General features: G+C 38.8%; 1 protein-coding gene across 4 annotated transcripts in view; it reads right to left on the bottom strand.

Moving 5' to 3' along the window:
• Positions 1-16,992, bottom strand: part of LOC308343615 (UDP-glucuronosyltransferase 3A1-like) — a 36,206-nt gene extending 19,214 nt beyond the window's left edge. For 2 of the 4 annotated variants that reach the window (XM_080804722.1, XM_080804725.1), the window contains exons 1-2: positions 16,861-16,992; positions 8,465-8,566 (exon numbers count right to left, since the gene is read on the bottom strand). In XM_080804722.1, the coding sequence (XP_080660848.1) occupies positions 8,465-8,566; positions 16,861-16,909 (151 nt within the window). In that variant the 5' untranslated portion in view covers positions 16,910-16,992. Of the gene's footprint in view, positions 1-8,464; positions 8,567-11,210; positions 11,469-16,860 lie in introns of those variants that run through there. The other 2 variants (XM_080804724.1, XM_080804723.1) reach the window with 2 other exon arrangements.
• Positions 16,993-26,222: the final 9,230 nt, after the last annotated feature.

Raw genomic sequence — 26,222 nt, 5'->3', positions numbered from 1 at the left:
TATAAACATCCAGGAAGCTCAACAAACTCCAAGGGAAAATGAACTCAAACACACACATTATAATCAAACTTCAGAAAGATAAAGAGAGAATATTAAAAACATTAAGAGAAAGTGACTTATCACATACAAGTGACTGCCAATGAGATGATCAATAGATTTCTAATAAGAAATTTTGGAGGCCAGAAGGTAGTGGGCCAATATATTCAAAATGCTAAAAGAAAAAAATGAACAACAAAAAATTCTGTGTCTGGAAACTGAATTTCAAAAGTGAGGGCAAAATTAAGACATTCCCAGATAAACAAAAGCTAAGGTAGGTCATTACCACTAGACCTATACTGACAGAATTGTTCATAAGAGTCCTTCAGAAAAAATGAAACGATGACAGATAGTTACTCAAAGGTGTATGGAAAACTAAAGATTTTAACAGAGGTAAATGCATAGCAAATTATAAAGCTAGTATCATAGCAATGCTTTCTAACTGCACTTGTGGTTTCTTCATGATTTATGAAACTAGTACACTTTTAAAAACCAAGTATTAGTTTAAAAACAAGTCTTATTTAAACTTTATTTCTAATTCCAATCAAATTTTCTCTGTAATTTAATGTACTAATGCATTTAAATTAATGACAGTTTATGATTGGGGGCAACTTTGTTCAAATATGTAATTTTGTGACATCAACAATTCAACAGGGTGGGGATGAACCCAGCATTGTAGGAAGAGAATTTTTGAATGTTATTAAAGTTAAACTGGTAAATATTAAAATGTGAGTGACATATTTATCATGTTAAATTAAATCCCCATGGTGATGCACATTAAAAAATAGCTATAGAATATACACAAAAGGAAATGACAAAGGAACTTAAACATTTCATGACAAAGAATCAACTAAGCACAAAGAAACACTAATATAGGAAGTAAGGGACAAAAAAGCTATAAGGCATGTAAAAAAATAGCAAAAGGACAGACACAGTTTCTCCTTATCAGTAATTACATTCAATGTACATGGATTAAATTCTCCAATGAAAAGATAGACATTGGCACAATGGATAAAAATGCAGGAACCAATTGTAATAGCCTTGTATGGTGACAGATGGCAGCTACACTTGTGGTGAGCACTACATAACATGTGCATTTGACAAATCACTATTTTTCACAGTTGAAACTAATGTAAGTTGGCATATTAACTATATTTCAATAAAAAGTAATACTTTAAAATTAAAAATAAAATGGGTTAACAATGGGGGAAAGAAGATGTGGGGTATATGGGAGCTTCCTATAATATCTTTGCAACTTTTCTGTAAATTTACAGTTATTCCAAAACAATGAAATGTGTTAAAAAAATAAATACAAAAACAAGAAGTTCACAAACACACACACAAAGAAAAGCATGGCCAACTATATATACTGTCTATAAGAGACTCACTTTAGAACCAAAGACACAGACAGACAGGGATAAAATGGAAAAAGATATTCCAAGCAAGTAATAAGCAAAAGAAAGCAGAAGTAGATGAGCAAATGCCAAACATAATAGACTTTAAATCAGATAAGATTGCAAGGGACAAGGAAGGACATTATATATAAATAAAGATTCAATAAGGCAAGAAGATATAACAATTATAAACACATATGCACCTAATGACGGACCATCAAAATAGACACTTCTATATAATCATTGGGCATTTCAACACCCACTCTTAATAATGGATAAAAATGGATAAAAAAAAAACAGAAAGAAGATCAGTAAGGAAATAGAAGACTTACACACATTGATCCACTAGATGTAACAGACATATACAGAACACGTTACCGAACAGGATACACATTGTTCTCAAGGGTACATGGGACATTTTCCAGCAGAGACTCTATGTTCAGCCACAAATAAGTCTCAATAATGTTAAAACATACTTATCACAAGCTATCTAACCACACCAGGATGAAGTTGGAAATCAACGACAGACAGAAAACTGGAAAATTCACAAATTGTGGAAATTAAACATTATCCTTTTAAATAATGCATGTATCAAAAAGAAATCACAAGGGAAATCATAAAACACTTAGAAAGAAATAAAAATAAGCATGCAACATACCAAAACATATGGGATGCACCAAACAGCAGTTAAAAGGAACTTAGAGTTTCAATGCTTATATTAAAAAGGAAGTTATCAAATCAATACCCTACTCTGTCACCTTAAGACACTGGGGAAGAAACTGTACTAAACCTAAAACGGACGGTAAAATTGACAAAGATTGGGGGAAACTAATAAAATTGGAAATAGAAAACCAACAGAAGTCAATGAAAGCAGAGCCAGTTCTTTGAAAGAAAATTTACAAACAAGAAACAATGAAAAACAATCTGAGGGTTTTGAAGGGCCGGGGGTGGGGGGTGGGAGTTTGGGGGAGCCAGGTAGTGGGTATTATGGAGGGCATGTATTGCATGGAGCACTGGGTGTGGTGCATAAACAATGAATTCTGCTACACTGAAAAGAAATTTTTAAAAAAAATTTTAAATAAAATAAGAAGTAAGAGATAGTAAAAAAAAAAAAAAGAAAGGAAGGAAGGAAGGAAGGAAGAAAGAAAGAAAAAGAAACAAGAAGGATACAAATTATTAGGACCACAGATGAAAGAAGGAACACCACTAATGACCACACAGAAGTGAAAAGGGCTATAGGAGAATTCTATGAACTTTAGATGGCAATAAATTAGACAATGGGTGATGTGGACAAATGCTTAGAAAGACAGAAACCACCAAAGTTAACTTAAAGAAGAAAAAGACATTCCAAAGAGACCTATAAAGATGAAAGGTTGTTCCATTTGGGTAAAGAGCACAGAATCTCTTGCCATATAGATATCCAAAATATACCTGAAGGTTACACATGTGTCTCCACACACCAAAGACACAATACACAGCATGAAACAAGACTCCTTATCCTCTACATATCTTCAGACATTACTGATCATGACCAAGGCACTGCTTCATTTCTCCACATGCACAACACTGGTCTTTTGAAAAAGACACTCTGTGAAACATTCAACTCCCTCACCAGCCTCAGGCAGCAGGTCTCACAAAATGCCATAATGACTTTCTTATACAAGATCCAACTGAAATAAATGAAACACAGGATGTTCTCGTCATCAGTCAAACATGAAGGGAAACACCCATTCCAGCCCCACCACTGACCACCATAAAAGCCCCAAAGCATCCTCCTTTCCCTGCTCTTTCAATGTATGTTTGGACCAGCTTGGGAGTTGCCTTACTCTGTCCATGCAGCCTGATCATGTTATTAATAAACCACTGTGGTTTTTTAAAGATTTTATTTTGAAGTAAAATCTACACCCAAAGTGGGGCTGGAACCCACAAAACTCAGATGGAGCATTGAGCTCTTGAATGAGCCAGCCAGGTGCCCCTAATAAACCATTTTATAACCTCTTTGTGTGTAAATAAGGACATAAAATGTCAACATCCAAACCTAACTTTGGGGTGGGTGGAGACAACCTGTCTCTCAGAGTGGCCAAAACAATTTAGGAAGAAACAATACTATTATAACCAAACTCTTCCAGAAAATTGAAAGAGGAATACTACCAATTTATTCTAGCAGGAAAATATTGCACTGATAACATTGCCAATAAAAAAAAGAAAGAAATCACATAATGTTGACCCCCATGTACACAGATATAAAATTTTTTAAAAGATTTTATTCATTTATTTGACAGACAGAGATCACAAGTAGGCAGAGAGGCAGGCAGAGAGAGAGGAAGGGAAGCAGGCTCCCCGCTGAGCAGAAAGCCCGATGTGGGGCTCGATCCCAGGACCCTGGGATCATGACCCAAGCTGAAGGCAGAGGCTTTAACCCACTGAGCCACCCAGGCACCCCCAGATATAAAATTTTAAACTAAAATTTAAGCAGAATATGGGCCCCTGGATGGTTCAGTCAGTTAAGTGTCTGCCTTCAGTTCAGGTCATGATCTCAGGGTCCTGGGATCCAGCCCTGCATCAGACGTTCTTCTCAGTGAGGAGTTTGCTTCTCTCTCCTTCTCCCTCTTCTGCTCCTCCTGCTTGTGTTCTTTCACTCTCACTCTCTTTCAAATAAATAAAATATTTTTTAAAAATTTTAAAGCAAACTAAATCTAAAATTACATAAAAGGCAAAATACATCTTGACCAAGTGGTATTGTTCCCATAATACAAGGTTATTTTCACATTTGAAAATAAATTAATGACTCTCATAATTTTCACAGAATAACTAAAAAAATGTATTTATACTAATACATGTAGCAAAAGCGTGAAATGACACTTCAACAAATTAAAAATTGTGCTCTTCAAAAGACACTGGTAAGTCACGGACTGGGAAAGAATATTTTCAGAGTTTATATCTGATAAAATGCCTATATCCAAAATATATATACAAAGAACTCTGAAGACTCTATAATAAGAAAAAAATGACCCAATTTTTAAATGGGCAAAATTTGGGAAACACTCATCTGTGAAGACACATTGTTGACAAATAAGCACATGAAAAAATGCATAGCTTCATTAGAAATAAATAAAATGCATATAAAAACCACCATGAAATACAACCAACTTAACACCCATACAACAGTAGCTAAAAGTGAAAAGACTAACCATACCAGGTATTGACAAGGATGTGGTATACATGGAAACTGCAGTCACTTCTGTGAGAATGCAGAATATTACAGCCTCCTGGGAAAAAGTGTGGCCATTTCTTAAAAACTTAAACAATACCAAAACTATGGTTCAGCCACTATACTCCTACCAATTAATTCAGAGAAAAGATAGTACATATTCATAGAAAGCTTGTACATAACTCTTCACAAAAGGTTTATTTGTAATAGCTCAAAACAGGAGACAACACTAATGCCCATCAACAAGCAACTAAATAAACCCATTGTGGTAATCCAGACATAGAATACTATTCAGCAAAAACAAAACAAATCTCAAAATATTTATGCTGTGTGCACTAAGCCAAAATATGAGGGTACATAATTATGATCCTATTTCTATAAAATCTACACAATTCTATCTAACATATGGTGACATATTAGTGATAGATAGGCAAAGGGAATAGAGAGGTGGGAGAGCCAGGAGGGGAGATTGCAAAAGGACATTAGAGATCTTCTGGTGGAGGAACAAATATATTTGTTATCTTGATGATGTTGATGGTTTCATAGGTATATACACAAATGGGAATATATATATGCATATATATGTATATCTCAGCATATGTATACGTCCGAATATATCAAATTGTATATTTTAAATATATGCAGTTTATTATATGCTGGTATTACTTAAATACAAAGGTTTGAATAAAGAAATAAGGAACTTCAGTCTGTGGCCACAAGAAGGCGACAGGACCATATTGAAATTCTCACTTTAAACAACTAAATAAAACCAGACCAAATACATGTTAAAATGGTTTTTAGACATTGCACCCCAGGTAGTGCAGGACATTCATGGATACCTGAGAAAACTTCCAAGATACAACTCATGGAGGAGATACCCAGACCTGGCCTGGCCATCTCCCTGAGGGAGCACATCAGATTTGGGGGAGGACATGGCAGCTGGAACTCACAGGGCAGAATACCAGAATACCACAAGAGAGCTATGGGGAGAGAAAGCTCTGGGGTTGGGGTCTTCCTGAGAACAGTCAGTGCAAACATGGGAGAAAACTACCCAAGGCACCATAATGGATAAACAGAACAAAACCCAGAGGTTATACAGAGCCTCTTCTCAAGCTACTACTCAGCCTTGACAGTTAATGAAGATTTAAGGAAATCTTCCCAATCAGCTAGATAAAGGTGCATTTTGATCTAACTCCCGTAGATTTTTCTCAATTGATCCTAAAATTCAGAGGTGATGTTGGTCGTAATTTATTAAACTCTATGAACCCCAGTAATAAGATCTGACCTGGGGGTATCTTGGTGGCTCAGATGGTTAATTGTCCAACTGTTGGATTCAGCTCAGGTCATGATTTCATGTTCCTGAGATGAAGCTCAGCATCAGCTCCATGCTCAGAAGAGTTGCTTGGGATTCTCTCCCTCCCCCTCTGCATCTACCTCTCTCTCTCTCTCTCTCTCTCATAAATAAATAAATTTTTTTTTAAAGGAGAGAAAGAAAGAAATTGACCTCACCCTGATAACAGCAGACTAAGATATTGGGATTTTTAACTCCCAGGCAAAGGTGAGCACTACTTGATAGATTATCTGAGGAACCTATGAATCCAATCAAAGGCTGAATTCCAACATAGGGCTTCCTTACATTATCTGCTGATCTGCTCTCCTACAACCATATCCAATGAAAGCAGAACAAGCTGGCTAAAGGGTGGGAACTGTCTGGTCAGGATGATGTCCCTCCGGATAACTTTGCTTCAGTGTTTTTAGGCAAGACCTTGAGAATCAATGATGTAACTGCATAGATCCCCCAAAACAAAGAAGACCTGTCACTTGGGGAATGTCTACCTGGTAGAGAGGTAGAGCAAGCTCTCTCAGGAAAAGGAAGAGTCAGAACTGCAGACAATTAAGTCTTCTGTAGGGTGGCATCTTATACTTGTGATTTCAGTTAGTGATTGAAATAATCTTACAACTCAATATTAGAAACTGAGGTTAATTCAGTATTTCCAAAGTCATTTATTCATTAAAGTTGTACATAAAAACCTTATAAACAGGTAGTCAATGTAGGTTCAAAAGTTTCAATATTGAGTGTTGAATCGGGTCAACAAAAATAATCCAATCATGTGTTCCCTTATTTGCAGGCCTCTACCAAAGTCTACTGCTGAAAAGAAAAATAAATAATCCATTTCAAAACCTCAGAAATTCCCGGTGAACGGTAAATATTGCAAGAAACTCTGGACTATTGAGGGAAATTGGAAGGGGAGGTGAACCATGAGAGACTATGGACTCTGTAAAACAGCCTGAGGGTTTTGAAGGGGTGGGGGGTGGGAGGTTGGGGGAACCAGGTGGTGGTGAGTATTAGGGAGGTGAGTATTAGGGAGGGCACGGATTGCATGGAGCACTGGGTGTGGTGAAAAAACAACGAATACTGTTACGTTGAAAAGAAATAAAAATTTTTTTTTAAAATTGGAACCAAGAACAAAACTAAGGGAATCCATGGTTCCCTTGAATGGTTTGTAGTTTTGAGTGTGTGTAAAGAGGTAGAGGGTCTAAAGCTTTCAGCAGTTTCTCAATCCGTGGGAACCACCAAAATGAAATGATCATGGACTACAACTGCCATGGTTGGCAGTCAAGGCAAATACACAATCAAACTGACAAGGCAGATATAAAGGGATGTGTACAGAAAGGAAATCTAGTGAACAATATAGAACTTGATCTAGAGGGTGATTAAACAGCAACAGAGCCTGAAATTCATCTTCAGAATTTCATAGTTGCTCAGACTTGTTTTTCATCAACAATCATTAATTTTGGATTTTTTTTAAATTAAAGTCTCAGCAATTTTGAATGAGACACCCAGAGCTTAAAGGTCCAGATCCACCCTCTTTATTATTAACCTGCTGTGTGGACCTGAACAAGTATTTTGAGTTCTCTGGTCCTCTGTGTCTTTGTCTGTCAGCAGAGAAGATTTCAAAAGATTGATGAGCTTCATCTTAGCTACAGATTTTTTTGGATTTTTTAATTTAAATTCAATTAGTCAACATATAATACATCATTAGTTTTTGATGTAATGTTCAATGGTTCGTTAGTTACATATAACACCTTATACCAGTTAGAATGGCTAAAATTAACAAGACAGGGAACAACAAATGCTAGCAAGGATGTGGAAACAGAGGAACCTTCTTACACTGTTCGTGGGAATGAAACCTGGTACAGCCACTCTGGAAAACAGCATGGAGGTTCCTCAAGAAGTTAAATAGAGCTACCCTACAACTCAGCAATGGCACTACTGGGTATTTAGCCCAAGGACTCAAGAACTTCTGACATCATTATGCACAAGTCATGGGCAGCCAGAGACACTCAAGGATATAGGCTCATCTCATTGATAGATCTGATCCTAGGACATGATTAAAAGACATCCTTTAAATATGCTTTCTTAAAAGTTCAGGTCTCATAACAGGAGTAGAAAGTAACGTATGAAACAAGAAGAGCAGCTCTCCTTAAATAATATGGCTGAACACTTCTGTTCAACACAATTAAAGGCACACCACAGAGTAGAGTTATCAAAATGATCAATAATGATATACAGAGTTTTGCCTAAATGAAGTGACACTTAGCTGAGGGGGTAAAACATGGAGTTATGACATGTGGAGGCCAGGTCTATAAATCTTAATATGATATCCAGGAGGTAACATGAACATACATGCACATATTTTTCCCCTTTATTCAATATAGCTAGATTTTGTGCTAAGCAGTGTTATACAGAAGACATAGTCTCTCTGGGATAGAAGAATTCAATGATTACAAAAAACAAACAAACAAACAAACAAAAACACACCTGGGATTAAAAATTCTTCTCCATAAAAAAGCATAGTGACATTGTAACCATGATCTTGAAGAATCTGAGATACCCGGTCCTGCAGTAGATAATGGCTTCCACCTAAGAAAAACACAAAATTTCATTTTGTAAAAATGAGAACAGAGGGTCTGAAATTGATGTGGTGGATAGAGAAATCCAAGGTAAGAGGGCAGAGAGTTGACTGTGAGCAGAGGAAGATGAGTTTCTTCAGTCCCCCTGTCTCACTTTGAGTAAGCAGCAGCCAAGACACCTACCCAGTGTGTGTCCAAATCCCAACCTGTGGAATTACTCCGTCAAGATTTCCTTTTGTGATTCATGGTCTCCATGTCACTGTGACAAGCTTCTCTACTTAGGCCTTAGGAGTTCCTGATCCTAAGTACATACTGATTTTAGTCAGCTCTTATGGGGACACAGTGGAAATTAAGCACATTACTGTGGAGGGGAGTGGGAAGAGTTCCCATTGACAATTGGCCAGAACTCTTTATGGAATACTTCCCTTAGGAAATTTATGTTAGAGTCAGACCCAGAAACTGGGAACTTGAATATCAGACCGAGAAATACCGTTAGAGCATAAAGAGGTAGACCCACCACTTAGAACCCAAATCCCTGAGATTTAAAAATATTTGACAGGATGTTTCCAGTTGGAGCTTGAAAATTGCTGAGCATCAAATTAAGTCATTCAGGACAACTGTGGACCTTTAGATGGAACTATAGGATCCTACACATGATAGGTTTGGATATCACCCATCCTAAGATTCCTGAGATTCTAATGGAAAAAGAAGTTTGATCCTCTGGGGTGGTACAGGTTCTATCAATGCAATGACTGTGTAATACCATAAGCCACCATGGAGATTTTTGTTGACTCTGTGGGTCTCAGCAGCAGAAAAATCAGAGTAGGAAGAAAGCTATAGACTTTGTCCATGTGGGAAGTGAAGGTTATTTGGAAGATGAAGATCTCATGATTACTGAGTAGGCAAGAGGGATGTCAGACTACAGTAACAGTGTGTATCTGTGGAAATTACTCCAGTTTTTTATATCTATACTGTGTTGGCTGATGTAACACCAGTTATATATAACACAAACCCCTATCCTCCTCAGACTGCCTGCAATGGATCACATTAAATCCTTGGGAAAAATGGACGCAGGGGAGAAGCCATCCACAGAGGCAGCCATTCCTGAGGGTCTTAGGGAACCCAGTGCATTCTGGGCCAGAGGTGGGGCTTCCAGCTCTTCTAAACCATATCTGCTCCCTCCCAGAATCCAGAGGACACATACTTTATTTTTTTTTAAGATTTTATTTATTTATTTGACAGACAGAGATCACAAGTAGGCAGAGAGGCAGGCAGAGAGAGAGGAGGAAGCAGGGTCCCCGCAGAGCAGAGAGCCCGATGCGGGGCTCGATCCCAAGACCCTGAGATCATAACCTGAGCCAAAGGCAGAGGCTTCAACCCACTGAACCACCCAGGCGCCTGACACATACTTTAAAAGTACTTTTTTTCTGCTACCTTTTTCACTAAAAGTAGGTTTAAAATAGAAAAGAGTTTTTTTAAATACTGATTTTTAGGAATCCCCACTGTAAAGTGTAGATCTGAGGAAGAGGATAGGTTTGAGGTAAGAAATAATGAGTGTGTCCGAATGTGTCCATCAGGGAGGTCTGGTGGGCTCTTACAAAATGTCCCTCATTTCCCTGACCCTCAGGTTCCCGGTCAGGAAATAAAAAAGGGATGTCCAATTAGATGAACTTGGTGGTTTCTTCTAGCTCTAGGATCCCCAGATACATAGAAATTTAAAGTGATCCCGATAGCCCCCTATCCTTTCACAGTGGATCCAAAATATTCTTGGAGGAAACTCCATCCTATGAAAACTCATTATCCTAATAAGTTCTCCTGTTGCCCTTCTGTTCTCATTGGGGAAAAGTAAGGGGACAAATTTCATTGACAAAATTAACTGCTTCACCATCCTTTAAAAGCTTCCAGCAGGGGCGCCTGGGTGGCTCAGTGGGTTAAGGCCTCCGTCTTCGGCTCAGGTCATGATCCCAGGGTCCTGGGATCGAGCCCCACATTGGGCTCTCTGCTCTGCGGGGAGCCTGCTTCCTCCTCTCTCTCTGCCTGCCTCTATGCCTAGTTGTGATTTCTGTCTGTCAAATAAATAAAATATTTAAAAAATAAAAATAAAAAAAAAATAAAAGCTTCCAGCAGCACAGGCAAAAGAGAGAGGGGCTCTAAGAACTTGATTGTCCTGGGGTCTCTGCCCTGTCAGTTCTCCAGGTGTCCTATAACTGACACATATTTGGTCTGCGCTGTCTCCAAGAGCCTAAAACTGACCTCACCATCCACTTTCTACTGGTATCTACTCCATACTCCCAGATTTTTAGGGTGTGCCTCTGAAAGTGTCTTCTTTCACTAGAGTAGATAGCTTAAGGTCTCCAGGTCAGTCTGGATCTAAATTCTGGCCCCAGCTCTACACAATGGGAAACCCTTCCAGAGTGGATAAAATGAGAGGAAATGACTCCATTGATTTCTCCACAACTGTCTTCCCTATCCCCAGCAGTAGGGACCCCACTCTGACACTCCAGGCCCACTCCCTCTTCTTCTTCCTCTAACCTGGGACTCAAGCCCTATAAGGAAAACCACATAGAATGACCCTCTGACCTATGGTGTGTGCCTGAGTCCTAGAGCAGGTACGTGGGGTGCACCTGACTCTGATTCTCCTGCCAAACACTCACCCAGTGAGAATGCAGTCAGAATTTTGATGGCCTCTGAGAGCAGGAACCCAGGCAGAAGGAAGCCTGCTAGCAACAACACTCCCTTCCCCGCCATGCTAGCTCCCGTACCAGCTGTGTCACCCAGCCCTGTGCCCAGATCCCTGTGCCCTGGGCCCTGCACAGTAACCTGTGGGCTCTGGGGACACGTGCTGCACTGGCAACCAAGGAAATGTGCTGACAGGTGGCTAGGGAAGAGGAGAGGGGTGGATCCCAACTGTCTTCTCTTCTATTTGTCACTTCTGGCCCTTCTGCTCCTCCTCCCAGGATACCTACTCTACTGGCCAATCTGTCCTCACCCTCTCTAACCTGGAGCAGTGAGGAGGAGGGGTTAGTGAACTCTCCTTAACCCCTCTCTGTCCTTGTAATCACTGCACTTTCCACAGAGAAGAGACTCTGAACCAGGAGTGTAGGGACCCTAGGAAGTCACTTCCAAGATAGTTCCATCTCCAGGTGACTCAGTTCAATTTCCATTTTAGGGAACTTTTTATGAATTTTCCACATCCTAACTGTTCTATTGACCTCATTGTGATATCCCCGTGCTCCAATGCCCCAGGTACTTGCTTAAAATCTTTGCTAGTGTTCCAATCTCAAGATCCCCAAAGCTGATTCCCAAAGAAAAACTGCCTACACTTATTGCTCAAAGAGTTTCTTTGGAAAATAACCTGTTGATGACAAATGCCAGGGTCGCCTAAGTGTTAAGCTCCACTAGAAGGCTAGGTCTTGACCTGAAGTACTAAATCTCTAAAGGTCAGTCTATAATTCTGAATGGGCATGACAAAATAAGACTGGGTGGTGGGCACCAAGAAGTTCTAATCTTATAAATGCTTGAACTTATTTCTTAGAAAGATTATAAAACTCTCCAAACATTATTCCAGTTTTCCCTTATACTATGTGATTGCATGCATGTGCATTCACAATTATCATCCATTCAGGTATTCTATCTTCCCTATGAAAAACTTAATCTGCATTAGGAAGGCACCATTTAATGTTTATCTAATCATGGTATTTTATCTATGAACCTTATTCCAATCCCTCCACTTGTCTGATTAATATCTTATGATGTGATATGAATTTGCTGGTTGCAGGAGCCAACCCAGGATCACTTATTACATTTACTTATCATGTCTATTCATCTCCTTTAGTGAGGATTTGTTCTCACCCCTTCTTTGTCTTTCATGTCATTGATACTTTAAAGAGTACAAGCTCTTATTTTGCGTGATGGATCCCAAGTTAGATTTGCCTGATGTTTCTCATTATAGTTCAGGAATACTACAAAGTTGCTGTTGATTCCATCTCAGTGAGTCACAATGAGAAGCACATGATGTCAGATGGTCCTGTCGTTAGAGATGATAACTCTATCCTTTGTTTAAGGTGGTGCTCACCAAGATTCTCCACTGTAAAGTTGTTATTTTGTAACCCTATAATTAGGAAGATGTGGGGAGACATTTTGAAGCTGTGTAAATATTCTGTTTCTATCAAATTTGACTCACTTGTTTTATCATCATTCATATTTCTTATCTGAAGCAATCATTGCTGTCATGATGGCTAATCAATTATTTTAACTGAATTTTTCTTTCTTTTTTTCATGTAACATTGTATTGTTACAAAAACCTTTCTCTTTCCCCTTCATTCTGGTTACCGATCCATCCATCCATCAGTCTATTTACCTATCATCTATCTGTATCAATTTGTCATTATTATTTATTCACCAATTTATATGTATTCAGTGGTCTATCATCTTTTACTCTCATCATGTATTGGGTTACTCCTGTTTAACCTCAGCCATTTTGGAACTTTTTCTTTATTTCTTACACATAATTTCCTGACTCCTCTTGTTCTTCTCTTGTCTCTGTCTTAAATTCTTCCATTTCTTGTTATTTTAGTAAGAAATGGTACTTAGAAATCTGGATACGGTTGGAAGAAGTGCTTATTGTTAATGAAGCTCCATTGTTTATAACTGTTTTCAGTGGATAGAGTTATTAAATAGATACAGATATGGACAAAATTTTACATATGTACATTGCCATGTTTGTTTTTGTGAAAAATTGTGAATTCATACTGATACCTTCCATTCCAATACACCATTACAGAGGTGATTTTAAGCCTCTCCATTTCCACATTAGTAAATTCCCCTTCTAAAACTGAGAAATCTCCTTTCAACATCTTTGGTATATTTCTCATTTGCTCAGTCGTGCTATGCACTGGAAAAAGTTTACCATATACTCATCCACCAACTGTGAATATCAGCCCTACCCAACAGACTACTCAAAAAAGTCTTCTCAAAAACAGACGTTTTACAGTTCTTTTTTCCTTTAGATTGACAAGACAGATATTCAAAGGAATACGTGCAAAATGCAGTTGTGTTCACCCGTGTTTTTTAGTACACGCAATTATGTTACTACATTTGAAAGCGTTTTGAGGGGTGCCTGGGAGACTCAGTTGGTTAAGTGTCTGCCCTCAGCTCAGGTCACTTTCTCAGCATCCTGTGATCAAGCAGGCATCAGGCTTCCTGCTCAGCAGAGAATCTGCTTCTCTCTCTCTCTCTCTCTCTCTCTCTGTCTCTCTCCTCCCTCACTTTATCCCTCCCCACTGCATATTCTCTCTCTCTCTCTAAAAGAAAAAATCTTTAAAAAGAAAAAAAGAAACATTTGAGTTCTCTTCTTTCTGTTTGTATTCCATTATAGAGTTTTCTTATCCATTATTTTGGTTTTAAATAAATTTTTTTATGTAACATACTAACGTGTTTGGAAAACCAAACTATGTAAACAAAAAAATCCATAGGCCTACATTTGTTTCCCTGACCTTCATGCTATTCAAAAATAGCTTTATAGATAATCTATCACATTACTCTGTCTTTTCCTTCCTCTCCTTTTTTTTTTGCAAAGGAATGCAGATAGATTTATATTTTTACTCTCTCCTTTCTCTTGTCTTAAAAATAAAAGTTAGCTTACTATATTTATCTTTAGACTATATTCTTTCTTACTTTGTAGATTACAATCCAGTCACCATAAGTTTAAAGTTGTCTTGTTCAGTATAGTTTATAGCTGCCTACCATTTTGATGTGTGCATTTACCTAGCATAGGTAAATTTACATAGCTTTATCCCTCAATTTAAATAGTTTTTTAAAATGTTGGGAATAGTAGTCCTATATATGTGATGAAAGTTACATATATTTCTCTCACTATTTCCTTTTTTTGAGGCAGCTGGGAAGAAGTTTCCTATATTTACTTATTTTTTTCTTTTTTCTTAACTAATGAATCATTGAACACTACATATGTACTAAATACAGTTCATATGTAGTTTTTGATGCAGTGTTCAGTGATTCATTAGTTAAATATAACACTCAGTGCTCATCACAACACATGCCCTCCTCAATACCCATCACCTTGTTACCCCCCTCCTCTTACCCTCCTCCCCTCTGAAACCCCCAGATTATTTCTTGGGGTCCATAGTCTTTCATGGTTCATCTTCCTCTCTGATTTCTCCCCCTTCAGATTTCCCTCCCTTCCCCTATGGTCCTCTGTGCTATTGCTTATGTTCCACATATGACTGAAACCATATGATAATTGTCTTTCTCTACTTGACTTACTTCACTTAGCGTAATCCCCTCCAGTTCCATCCATGTCAGAAAGGTATTCATCCTTTCTGATGGCTGAATAATATTTCATTGTGTGTATGTACCACTTCTTTATCATTCATCTGCTGAAGGGCATCTCAGCTCCTTCCACACTTTGGCCATTGTGGACATTGCTGCTGTAAACTTTGGGGTGCACATGCCCCTTCTTTTCAATACATCTGTATCTTTGGGGTAAATACCCAGAAGTGCAGTTGCTGGGCCAATGGTAGCTCTATTCTTAATATCTTGAGGAACCTCCATACTGTTTTCCAGACTGGCTGTACCAGCTTGCATTCCCACCAAGAGTGTAAGAGGGTTCCCCTTTCTCCACATCCTTGCATTTGTTGTTTCCTATTTTGTTACTTTTAGCAACTCTAACTGGTATAAGGTGGTATCTCATTGAGGTTTTGATTTGTATTTCCCTGATGGCTAGTGATGTTGAGCATTTTTTCATGTGTCTGTTAGCCACTTGTATGTCTTTTCTGGAAAAGTGTCTGTTGCGTTATTAGTTTTTTGAGTGTTGAGTTTGTATTTTGGCCCTACTTGTAGTGACTTAGCCATGCAAAAAAGCTTTAATGTTGTCAAATTACAATAGTTGACTTTTCCTTGTGGCATCAGGATTTTTAAGTCGCATTTAGAAAGTCTTACTATACACCCTTGTTATGGAGAAATTCACCTTTTTCTGTTAGACTGTTTATATTAAATATCTAATGTATTTAGAGTCAACTTTTAGATATGTTGTGAGATATTGATCAAATATTGTCTTTTTTCTAAAGGATTATCTGGTCATCTCAGCATTGTTTGTTCAAGCTACCATGCCATGTGCTATAACAACAAGATAAATAGAACCCAAATCCAGACTGTCAGGGTCTTAGAGTTTCTAAATACAGACACAAAAATGTTAAAAATTTCAATATAGTAAGAGAAATCCTTCAAAAGAGGATATACAGTGAGCTCTGTTGCAAGCATCAAAGTCAAGTCCAGGCACGCTAATATGAACATAAAGGTGAAATAAATCTTTGCTAGGAAGAACATGTGGAAGTTTTTTGTTCCAATGAAAGTTGAATGGCATTTCTGAGAGAGGACACAGCTAGGTTAAAGACAGAAGGGTACAAACAATACAATGTGTTGGTGCAGGTGGAAAAAAGCTTCCCTCCTTAGATAGATTGTATCAGGATCCTCTGAATCCTCTTCCAGACTAAGACTCAACTTTGGCCTGCTGCTCTGCCCTTGGCCCGCTAAGCCCACTTTTAGCAAAGAATCTGCATCTTCCAAAAGCCCAGAATGGTGCCTTCCACAAACATAAAATCAGTCAATGTTAGCTGAACCATATTGTTGAACTGGGTAAAATGCATTCATATTAAGGATATTCGAAATATGAAATCTACTTTTCAGAAAGAGCTAGTTCCTTGAACTAAGGAGAACTTAGCTTAAGACAAAAAGTATTGCATTTACCTCCTTTTACATGGATAATTGGTTGACACTTAAGTAACCATCTCACAGTAGCCTGTGATTAGAAGTGATAAATGAGGTCAAGATGGCGGAGAAGTAGCAGGCTGAGATGACATCGGGTAGCAGGAGATCAGCTAGATAGCTTATCTAACCATTGTGAACACCTACAAATCCAACGGGAAATCGAAGAGAAGAAGAGCAACAATTCCAGAAACAGAAAATCGATCACTTTCTGAAAGGTAGGACCTGCGGAGAAGTGAATCCAAAGCGACGGGAAGACAGACCACGGGGGGAGGGGCCGGCTCCCGGCAAGTGGCGGAGCAATGGAGCACAACATCAGGACTTTTAAAAGTCTGCTCCACAGAGGGACATCGCTCCAGAGGCTAAACAGGGGGAAGCCCAGGCAGGGTCAGTGTAACCCCAGGTCCCGTGGGGTCACAGAAGGACTGGGGGTGTCTGAGTGCCACAGAGCTCATGGGTATTAGAGCAGGGAAGCTGGCTACAGAGACAAAGCTGAGGAGTGAGCTCTCAGCCCGGGGTTACCTTGTGCCAGTCGCAGGCTGGGTGGGCTTGGAGCATGGCCGGAGGCCATGGAGATGGAAGCGACCAGGCGCTTTTCTCCAAGTGCCAGCAATTGACTGCTTTCCTCCAGCGGCGACCGCAGGCCAGGGAGGTGGGGCGGATGGGCGCTTTTCTCTGAGGGCACACTGAGGAGCAGGAGCCCAAGCTCTCGGCTCCTCAGGGCTGGAGACTGGGAGGCCGCCATATTCATTCCCGTCTTCCAGAACTCTATGGAAAGTGCTCAGGGAACAAAAGCTCCTGAAAGCAAACCCAAGCGGATTACTTAGCCTGGCCCCTGGCAAGGGCAGTGCAATTCCGCCTGCACCATAGACACTTGAGAATCACTACAACAGGCCCCTCCCCCAGAAGATCAACAAGAAACCCAGCCAAGACCAACTTCACTCACCAAGAAGAGCAGAATTCTAGAGGAGGAGAAAGCAAATCTTATCTGGACAAAATGACAAAGCGGAAAAACTCACCACAGAAAAAAGAACAAGAGGCAGTACCGAAGGATGGGGACCTAATCAATACAGACATTGGTAATACGACAGATCTAGAGTTCAGAATGACAATTCTCAAGGTTCTAGCCGGGCTCGAAAAAGACATAGAAGATATTAGAGAAACCCTCTCTGGAGAGATAAAAGCCCTTTCTGAAGAAATAAAAGAACAAAATCTAACCAAGTTGAAATCAAAAAAGCTATTAATGAGGTGCAATCAAAAATGGAAGCTCTTACTGCTAGGATAAATGAGGCAGAAGAAAGAACTAGTGACATAGAAGACCAAATGACAGAGAATGAAGAAGCTGAGCAAAAGAGAGACAAACAAATACTGGACCACGAGGAGAGAATTCGAGAGATAAGCGACACCGTAAGATGACACAACATTAGAATAATTGGGATTCCAGAAGAAGAAGAAAGAGAGAGGGGAGCAGAAGGTATATTGGAGACAATTATTGGAGAGAATTTCCCTAATATGGCAAAGGAAACAAACATCAAAATCCAGGAGATGCTAAGAACGCCCCTCAAAATCAATAAAAATAGGTCCACAACTCGTCACCTGATAGTAAAATTTACAAGTATTAGCGACAAAGAGAAAATCCTGAAAGCAGCCCGGGAAAAGAAGTCTGTAACATACAAGGGTAAAAACATTAGATTGGCAGTGGACCTATCCACAGAGACCTGGCAGGCCAGAAAGAACTGGCATGATATATTCAGAGCACTAAATGAGAAAAACATGCAGCCAAGAATACTATATCGGGCTAGGCTATCATTGAAAATGGAAGGAGAGATAAAGAGCTTCCAGGACAAACAAAAACTGAAAGAATTTGCAAACACCAAACCAGCTCTACAGGAAATATTGAAAGGGGTCCGCTAAGCAAAGAGAGACCCTAAAAGTAGTAGATCAGAAAGAAACAGAGACAATATACAGTACCAGTCACCTTACAGGCAATCCAATGGCACTAAAGTCATGTCTCTCAATAGTTGCCCTGAATGTTAATGGGCTAACTGCCCCAATCAAAAGACACAGGGTATCAGAATAGATAAAAAAACAAAACCCATCAATATGCTGCCTACAAGAAACTCATTTTAGACCCGAAGACACCTCCAGATTTAAAGCGAGGGCGTGGAAAACAATGTACCATGCTAATGGACATCAGAAGAAAGCTGGAGTGGCAATCCTTATATCAGATCAATTAGATTTTAAGCCAAAGACTATAATAAGAGATGAGGAAGGACACTATATCATACTCAAAGGGTCTGTCCAACAAGAAGACCTAACAATCTTAAATATCTACGCCCCTCACATGGGAGCAGCCAACTATATAAACCAATTAATAACAAAATCAAAGAAATACATCGACAGTAATACAATAATAGCAGGGGACTTTAACACTCCCCTCACTGAAATGGACAGATCATCTAAGCAAAAGATCAACAAGGAAATAAAGGCCTTAAATGACACACTGGACCAGATGGACATCACAGATATATTCAGAACATTCCATCCCAAAGCAACAGAATATACATTCTTCTCTAGTGCACATGGAACATTCTCCAGAATAGGCCACATCCTGGGTCATAAATCAGGTCTCTACTGGTATCAAAAGATTGGAATCATTCCCTGCATATTTTCAGACCACAATGCTCTGAAGCTAGAACTCAATCACAAGAGTAAATTTGGAAAGAATCCAAATACATGGAGACTAAACAGCATCCTTCTAAAGAATTAATGGGTCAACCAGGAAATTAAAGAAGAATTGAAAAAATTCATGGAAACAAATGATGATGAAAACATAACGGTTCAAAATCTGTGGGACACAACAAAGGCAGTCCTGAGAGGAAAATACATAGCGGTACAAGCCTTTCTCAAGAAACAAGAAAGGTCTCAAATACACAGCCTAACCCTACACCTAAAGGAGCTGGAGGAAGAACAACAAAGAAAGCCTAAACCCAGCAGGAGAAGAGAAATCATCAAGATCAGAGCAGAAATCAATGAAATAGAAACAAAAAACAATAGAACAAATCAACAAAACTAGGAGTTGGTTCTTTGAAAGAATTAATAAGATTGACAAACCCCTGGCCAGACTTATCAAAAAGAAAAGAGAAAGGATGCAAATAAATCAAATCATGAATGAAAGAGGAGAGATCACAACCAACACCAAAGAAATACAAACAATTATAAGAACATACTACGAGCAACTCTACGCCAACAAATTTGACAATCTGGAAGAAATGGATACATTTCTAGAGACATATAAACTACCACAACTGAACCAGGAAGAAATAGATAACCTGAACAGACCCATAACCAGTAAGGAGATTGAAACAGTCATCAAAAATCTCCAAACAAACAAAAGTCCGGGACCAGACAGCTTCCCAGGGGAATTCTACCAAACATTTAAAGAAGAATTAATTCCTATTCTCCTGAAACTGTTCCAAAAATTAGAAATAGAAGGAAAACTTCCAAACTCATTCTATGAGGCCCACATCACCTTGATCCCCAAACCAGACAAGGATCCCACCAAAAAAGAGAATTACAGACGAATATCCTTGATGAACACAGATGCGAAAATTCTCACCAAAATACTGGCCAATAGGATCCAACAGTACATTAAAAGGATTATTCACCACGACCAAGTGGGATTTATTCCAGGGCTGCAAGGTTGGTTCAACATCCACAAATCCATCAAGGTGATACAATACATTAATAAGAGAAAGAATAAGAACCATATGATACTCTCAATAGATGCTGAAAAAGCATTTGACAAAGTGCAGCGTCCCTTCCTGATTAAAACTCTTCAAACTGTAGGGATAGAAGGCACATACCTCAATATTATCAAAGCCATCTATGAAAAACCCACCGCAAATATCATTCTCAATGGAGAAAAACTGAAAGCTTTTCCGTTAAGGTCAGGAACACAGCAGGGATATCCTTTATCACCACTGCTGTTCAACATAGTACTAGAAGTCCTAGCCTCAGCAATCAGACAACAAAAAGAAATTAAAGGCATCCAAATTGACAAAGAAGAAGTCAAACTATCACTCTTTGCAGATGATATGATACTGTGTGTGGAAAACCCAAAAGGCTCCACTCCAAAACTGCTAGAACTTATACAGGAATTCAGTAAAGTGTCAGGATATAAAGTGAATGCACAGAAATCAGTCGCATTTCTTTACACTAACAACAAGACAGAAGAAAGAGAAATTGAGGAGTCAGTCCCATTTACAATCGCACCCAAAACCATAAGATACCTAGGAATAAATGTAACCAAAGAGGCAAAGAATCTGTACTCAGAAAACTATTAAGTACTCATGAAAGAAATTGAGGAAGACACAAAGAAATGGAAAAATATTCCATGCTCATGGATTGGAAGAGCAAATATTGTGAAAATGGCTATGCTACCTAAAACAATCTACACATTTAATGCAATCCCTATCAAAATCCCATCCATTTATTTAAAGAAATAGAACAAACAATCCTAAAATTTATATGGAACCAGAAAAGACCTCGAATAGCCAAAGGCATATTGAAAAAGAAAGCCAAAGTCGGTGGCATCACAATTCCAGACTTCAAGCTCTATTACAAAGCTGTCATCATCAAGACAGTATGGTACTGGCACAAAAACAGATATATAGATCAATGGAAAAGAATAGAGAGCCCAGAAATAGACCCTCAACTCTATGGTCAACTAATCTTCAACAAAGCAGGAAGGAATGTCCAATGGAAAAAAGACAGTCTCTTCAACAAATGGCGCTGGGAAAATTGGACAGCCACATGCTGAAAAATGAAATTGGACTATTTCCTTACACCACACATGAAAATAGACTCAAAATGGATGAAAGACCTCAATGTGAGAAAGGAATCCATCAAAATCCTTGAGGAGAACGCAGGCAGCAACCTCTTTGATCTCAACCGCAGCAACTTCTTCCTAGGAACATCGTCAAAGGCAAAAGAAGCAAGGGCAAAAATGAACTTTTGGGACTTCGTCAAGATCAAAAGCTTCTGCACAGCAAAGGAAACAGTTAACAAAACCAAAAGACAACTGACAGAATGGGAGAAGATATTTGCAAATGACATATCAGATAAAGGGCTAGTATCCAAAATCTATAAAGAGCTTAGCAAACTCAACACCCAAAGAACAAGTAATCCAATCAAGAAATGGGCAGAGGATATGAACAGACATTTCTGCAAAGAAGACATCCAGATGGCCAACAGACACATGAAAAAATGCTCCACATCACTCGGCATCAGGGAAATACAAATCAAAACCACAATGAGATACCACCTCACACCAGTCAGAATGGCTAAAATTAACAAGTCAAGAAATGACAGATGCTGGCGAGGATGCGGAGAGAGGGGAACCCTCCTACACTGCTGGTGGGAATGCAAGCTGGTGCAACCGCTCTGGAAAACAGTGTGGAGGTTCCTCAAAAAACTGAAAATAGAGCTACCCTATGACCCAGCAATTGCTCTACTGGGTATATATCCTAAAGATACAAACGTGGTGCTCCAAAGGGGCACCTGCACCCGAATGTTTATAGCAGCAATGTCCACAATAGCCAAACTGTGGAAAGAACCTAGATGTCCATCAACAGATGAATGGATAAAGAAGAGGTGGTATATATACACAATGGGATACTATGCAGCCATCAAAAGACATGCAATCTTGCCATTTGCGACGACGTGGATGGAACTAGAGGGTATCATGCTTAGCGAAATAAGTCAATCAGAGAAAGACAACTATCATATGATCTCTTTGATATGAGGAATTGGAGATGCAATGTGGGGGGTTTGGGGAGAGGTAGGAAAAGAAAAAATGAAAAGATGGGATTGGGAGGGAGACAAACCATAAAAGACTCAATCTCAAAAAACAGACTGAGGGGGAACAGGAGAGGGTGGTGGGGATATGGACATTGGAGAGGGTATGTGCTATGATGAGTGCTGTGAAATGTGTAAACCAGGTGATTCACAGACCTGTACCCCTGGGGATAAAAATACATTATATGTTTATTAAAATAAAAAAAAATAAATAAATGAAGTAAAAAAAAAAAGAAAAAGTAGTGATAAATGAAACAACAGAAGATTGAGATGAGAGGAAACACATCCATAGGGCATTTAGTATAGCTAGGCACACGCGGAATCAATACATGATCGTGATTGGTGCTAATGTAGAAAAAGATAAGCAGAAGAATCGCTGCATTATGAAAGGAAACATAAATGACAGTTTGAAATTCATTCAGCATCTTAATACATACTTTCAACTACATGTATTTTATATGTAGTTCCTTACTGCATGTCATCTTTCATGCCCATGAAAGTACAACAAATTGAGTATTTTGCCTGTGTTTATCACTTCTCAAATGTGTTATTTTAGGTTATAATTATGGAAAAACTTCAAGTCCCACTCACAAAATAAACTTGGATTAAGACTGAACATGAAACTTTGTTTACCACTAGTCTTCTGATTCTCCAAGAAGTAACTCCTACTGTTATACACACATATATCTTCCCTCATCAAAACTGTACTAGCTCTACTATTTTTGAAATTATTGGGGTGTCTGTGTGGCTTAGTTGGTTGAGTTTTAGACTCAGTTTTGGTTCAGGTCATAATCTCAGGGCCCGGGGCTGGAGCCAGCACCAGGCTCCCCACTCAGAGGGAAGTCCTCTTGCAGATTCTCTCTCTCTGCCTCTGCCCTCCTCACATTCATGAGTGCACTCTCTCTCATTCTTTTTCTGGGGTAAGTAAATCTTTAAAAAAAAAAAAAAAAGAAAGGAAGAAATTGTTAAAATGTATTTATATTTCCTATTATCTTCAAATGCAGTAATGAATCATGAATACTACATTTTTAAGGACTCAAAGAAAGACACTGAGAAATACATCTCACACTTAGAGATTTTAAATCAAATCAATTTTAACGTATGATTTGTACACAACAAACTGCATCCATTACATGGATATAATACAAATGTTATTACATTCACCTAATGATGGGCATGTAATTTTTTTCTTAGTCTGGGGTTATTATAAACAAAGCTGTTATGAACATTAGTGTACTATTTCTATGTGGACATAGGCTTTTATGAACTTGAGTAAATATCTAGAAGTGGAATGGCTGGGTTATGTGGCAAGTGTGTGTGGCAAGTGTGTGCTGAACTGAGAAACTGCAAAGTGATTTTCCTTGTGAATGCAACATTTTCATGCCTGACTCAAATGGGTGTGAGTCCCAGTAGCTCTGTCTTCTTGCTAACTATTCAAATGATCAGTCTTTTTAATTTTAGGCATTCTAGTAGATATGCTATGATACTAGGTTTTATTTTGTGGTTTTATTTTGCATTTCCCTAATGACTTACATGTTAAGTAATTTTTCATGTGATTATTGGCCTTTTACATATCTTTTTTGTGAAGTGTTCAACATTTTTTGTCCATTTTTGTATGGGTTATAAGATTGTTTAGATATTCTAGAAACAATTTTTTTGAGAAATGTGCTGTGATATTTTCTCCTAGTCGATGGTTTAATTTTTGTCTTCTCATGTATGCCTTTAGAAGACTGCAAGTTTTTCACTTTGGTAAAATCCCATTTATCCAACGTCTTTCTGTGATTTGAGCTTGTGTGATCTGAAGAGCAAATCTCCACAATCTTAAGACTACACAGACTTGGGGCACCTGGGTGGCTCAGTGGGTTAAAGCCTCTGTCTTCGGCTCAGGTCATGATCTCAGATCCTGGGATTGAGCCCCGCATTGGGCTCTCTGCTCAGTGGGGAGCCTGCTTCCCCCACCCCACCCCACCCCCGCTTGCCTCTCTGCCTACTTGTAATCTCTGTCTGTCAAATAAATAAATAAAATCTTTAAAAAAAAAAAAAGACTATGCTGGCTTTCCTTTAGAATGTTCATAGCAACATTTAGGTCAATGATAACACTCTGGGTTAATCTTTATGTAAGGTACACAGTAACAGTCAATGCCCTTTGGTGTAGGTCACTAAGAAAAATCAAGGACTCTTCCAATTTGCCAAAGAGATTTTTCTTTTCCCATTGACCGGTCTTTGCAACTTCTTCATAAATCAATTGAATATGTCTGTGTGGATCTATTTCAGATTTTTCAAGATACACTTGGAGTAGTAGCTAGAAATAAATCACAGAAGTCTGTGTTCCATGCAATGAGAGCCAGCAAAGGATCTGAACCAGGGAATGATGAGATCAGATGTCCGTACCATCAAGGCCTTGCTGACAGACTGCTCCATGGAGAAGGTTTTGATGAAATGAGACTGGAGGCATCAGTCTGGCTCACTGACTGCCTTTGATCAGAATCCCTAGATGGAAGTGGAACTCAGAAAGAAGCAGACACAAAGTTGGCCTTACTGAGTTACAAGTGTTTGAGAGGATGACATGGTGGGAGTAGGAACAGGACTCATCAGCTGAAAGCTATCTGTCAGTCCCTTTGTTGATTATGAGGGGAAAAAATCGTGGCTATGCATTCTCATGACAAGACAGAGAAAGCTTCAAGTCTGCCTCTGAAGGAACTATTGCCAGAGACCAATTTCAGAGATTTCATAAGAATTGCAGAATAAAATTTGAATTACACACACACATACACACTAAAAGTTTAAAGTGGTTAATTTTATCTTGAAGAAGTCCCAAAAGTTAATTTTCACTTTTGTTTCCTTTGCCTTTGAAGACATGTCTTGAAAGAAGTTGCTGTGGCTGATGTTGAAGAGGTGACTGCCTATGTTCTCCTCTAGGATTTTGATAGATTCCTGCCTCATGTTGAGGTTTTTTATCCATTTCAAGTTCATCTTTGTGTATGGTGTAAGAGAATAGCCAAGTTCATTTTTCTATACATAAATATCCAATTTTCCCAGAACCATTTATTGAAGAGACTGTCTTTTTTCCACCAGATATTTTTTCCTGCTTTGTCAGAGATTATTTGACCATAGAGTTGCAGGTCCATTTCTGGACTCTCTACTCTGTTCCACTGGTCTATGTGTCTGTTTTTGTGCCAGTATCATGCTGTCTTGGTGATCACAGCCTTGTAATAAATCTTCTGCACGACAAAGGAAACAGTCAACAAAACAAAGAGGCAACCCACAGAATGGGAGAAGATATTCACAAATTACACTATAGACAAAGGGCTGATACCCAAGATCTATAAAGAACTCTTCAAACTCAACACACACACAAAACAGATAATCATGTCAAAAAATGGGTGGAAGACATGAACAGATACTTCTCCAAAGAAGGCATACAAAAAAGACATACAAAAGATATACAAATACAAAGAAGACATACAAAAAGACATACAAAAAAAGATACATGAAAAAATGTTCATTATCATTAGCCAACAGGGAGATTCAAATCAAAACCACATTGAGATACCACCTTACACCAGGTAGAATGGCCAAAATGAACAAAACAGTAAACAGCAAGTGTTGGAGAGGATGTGGAGAAAGGGGAACCCTGTTACACTGTTGGTGGGAATGCAAGTTGGTGCAGCCACTTTGGAAAACAGTGTACAGATCCCTTAAGAAATTAATAATAGAGCTACCCTATGACCCTGCAATTGCACTACTGGGTATTTACTGCAAAGGTACAGATGGTAGTGAAAAGAAAGGCCATCTGTACCCCAAAGTTCATAGTAGCAATGGCCACAGTTGCCAAACTGTGGAAAGAGCCAAGATGCCCTTTAACAGACAAATGGATAAAGAAGATATGGTTCATAAATACAATGGAGTATTATGCCTCCATCAGGAAGGATGAATACCCAACTTTTGTATCAACATGGATGGGACTGGAGGAGATTATGCTGAGTGAAATAAGTCAAGCAGAAAGAGTCTATTATCATATGGTT

The sequence above is a fragment of the Martes martes genome, assembly GCF_963455335.1.
Source record: "Martes martes genome assembly, chromosome: 5".
NCBI lineage: Eukaryota > Metazoa > Chordata > Mammalia > Carnivora > Mustelidae > Martes > Martes martes.
Note: the sequence above shows the minus strand (reverse complement) of the source record. Positions and strands in the feature narration are given on the sequence as shown.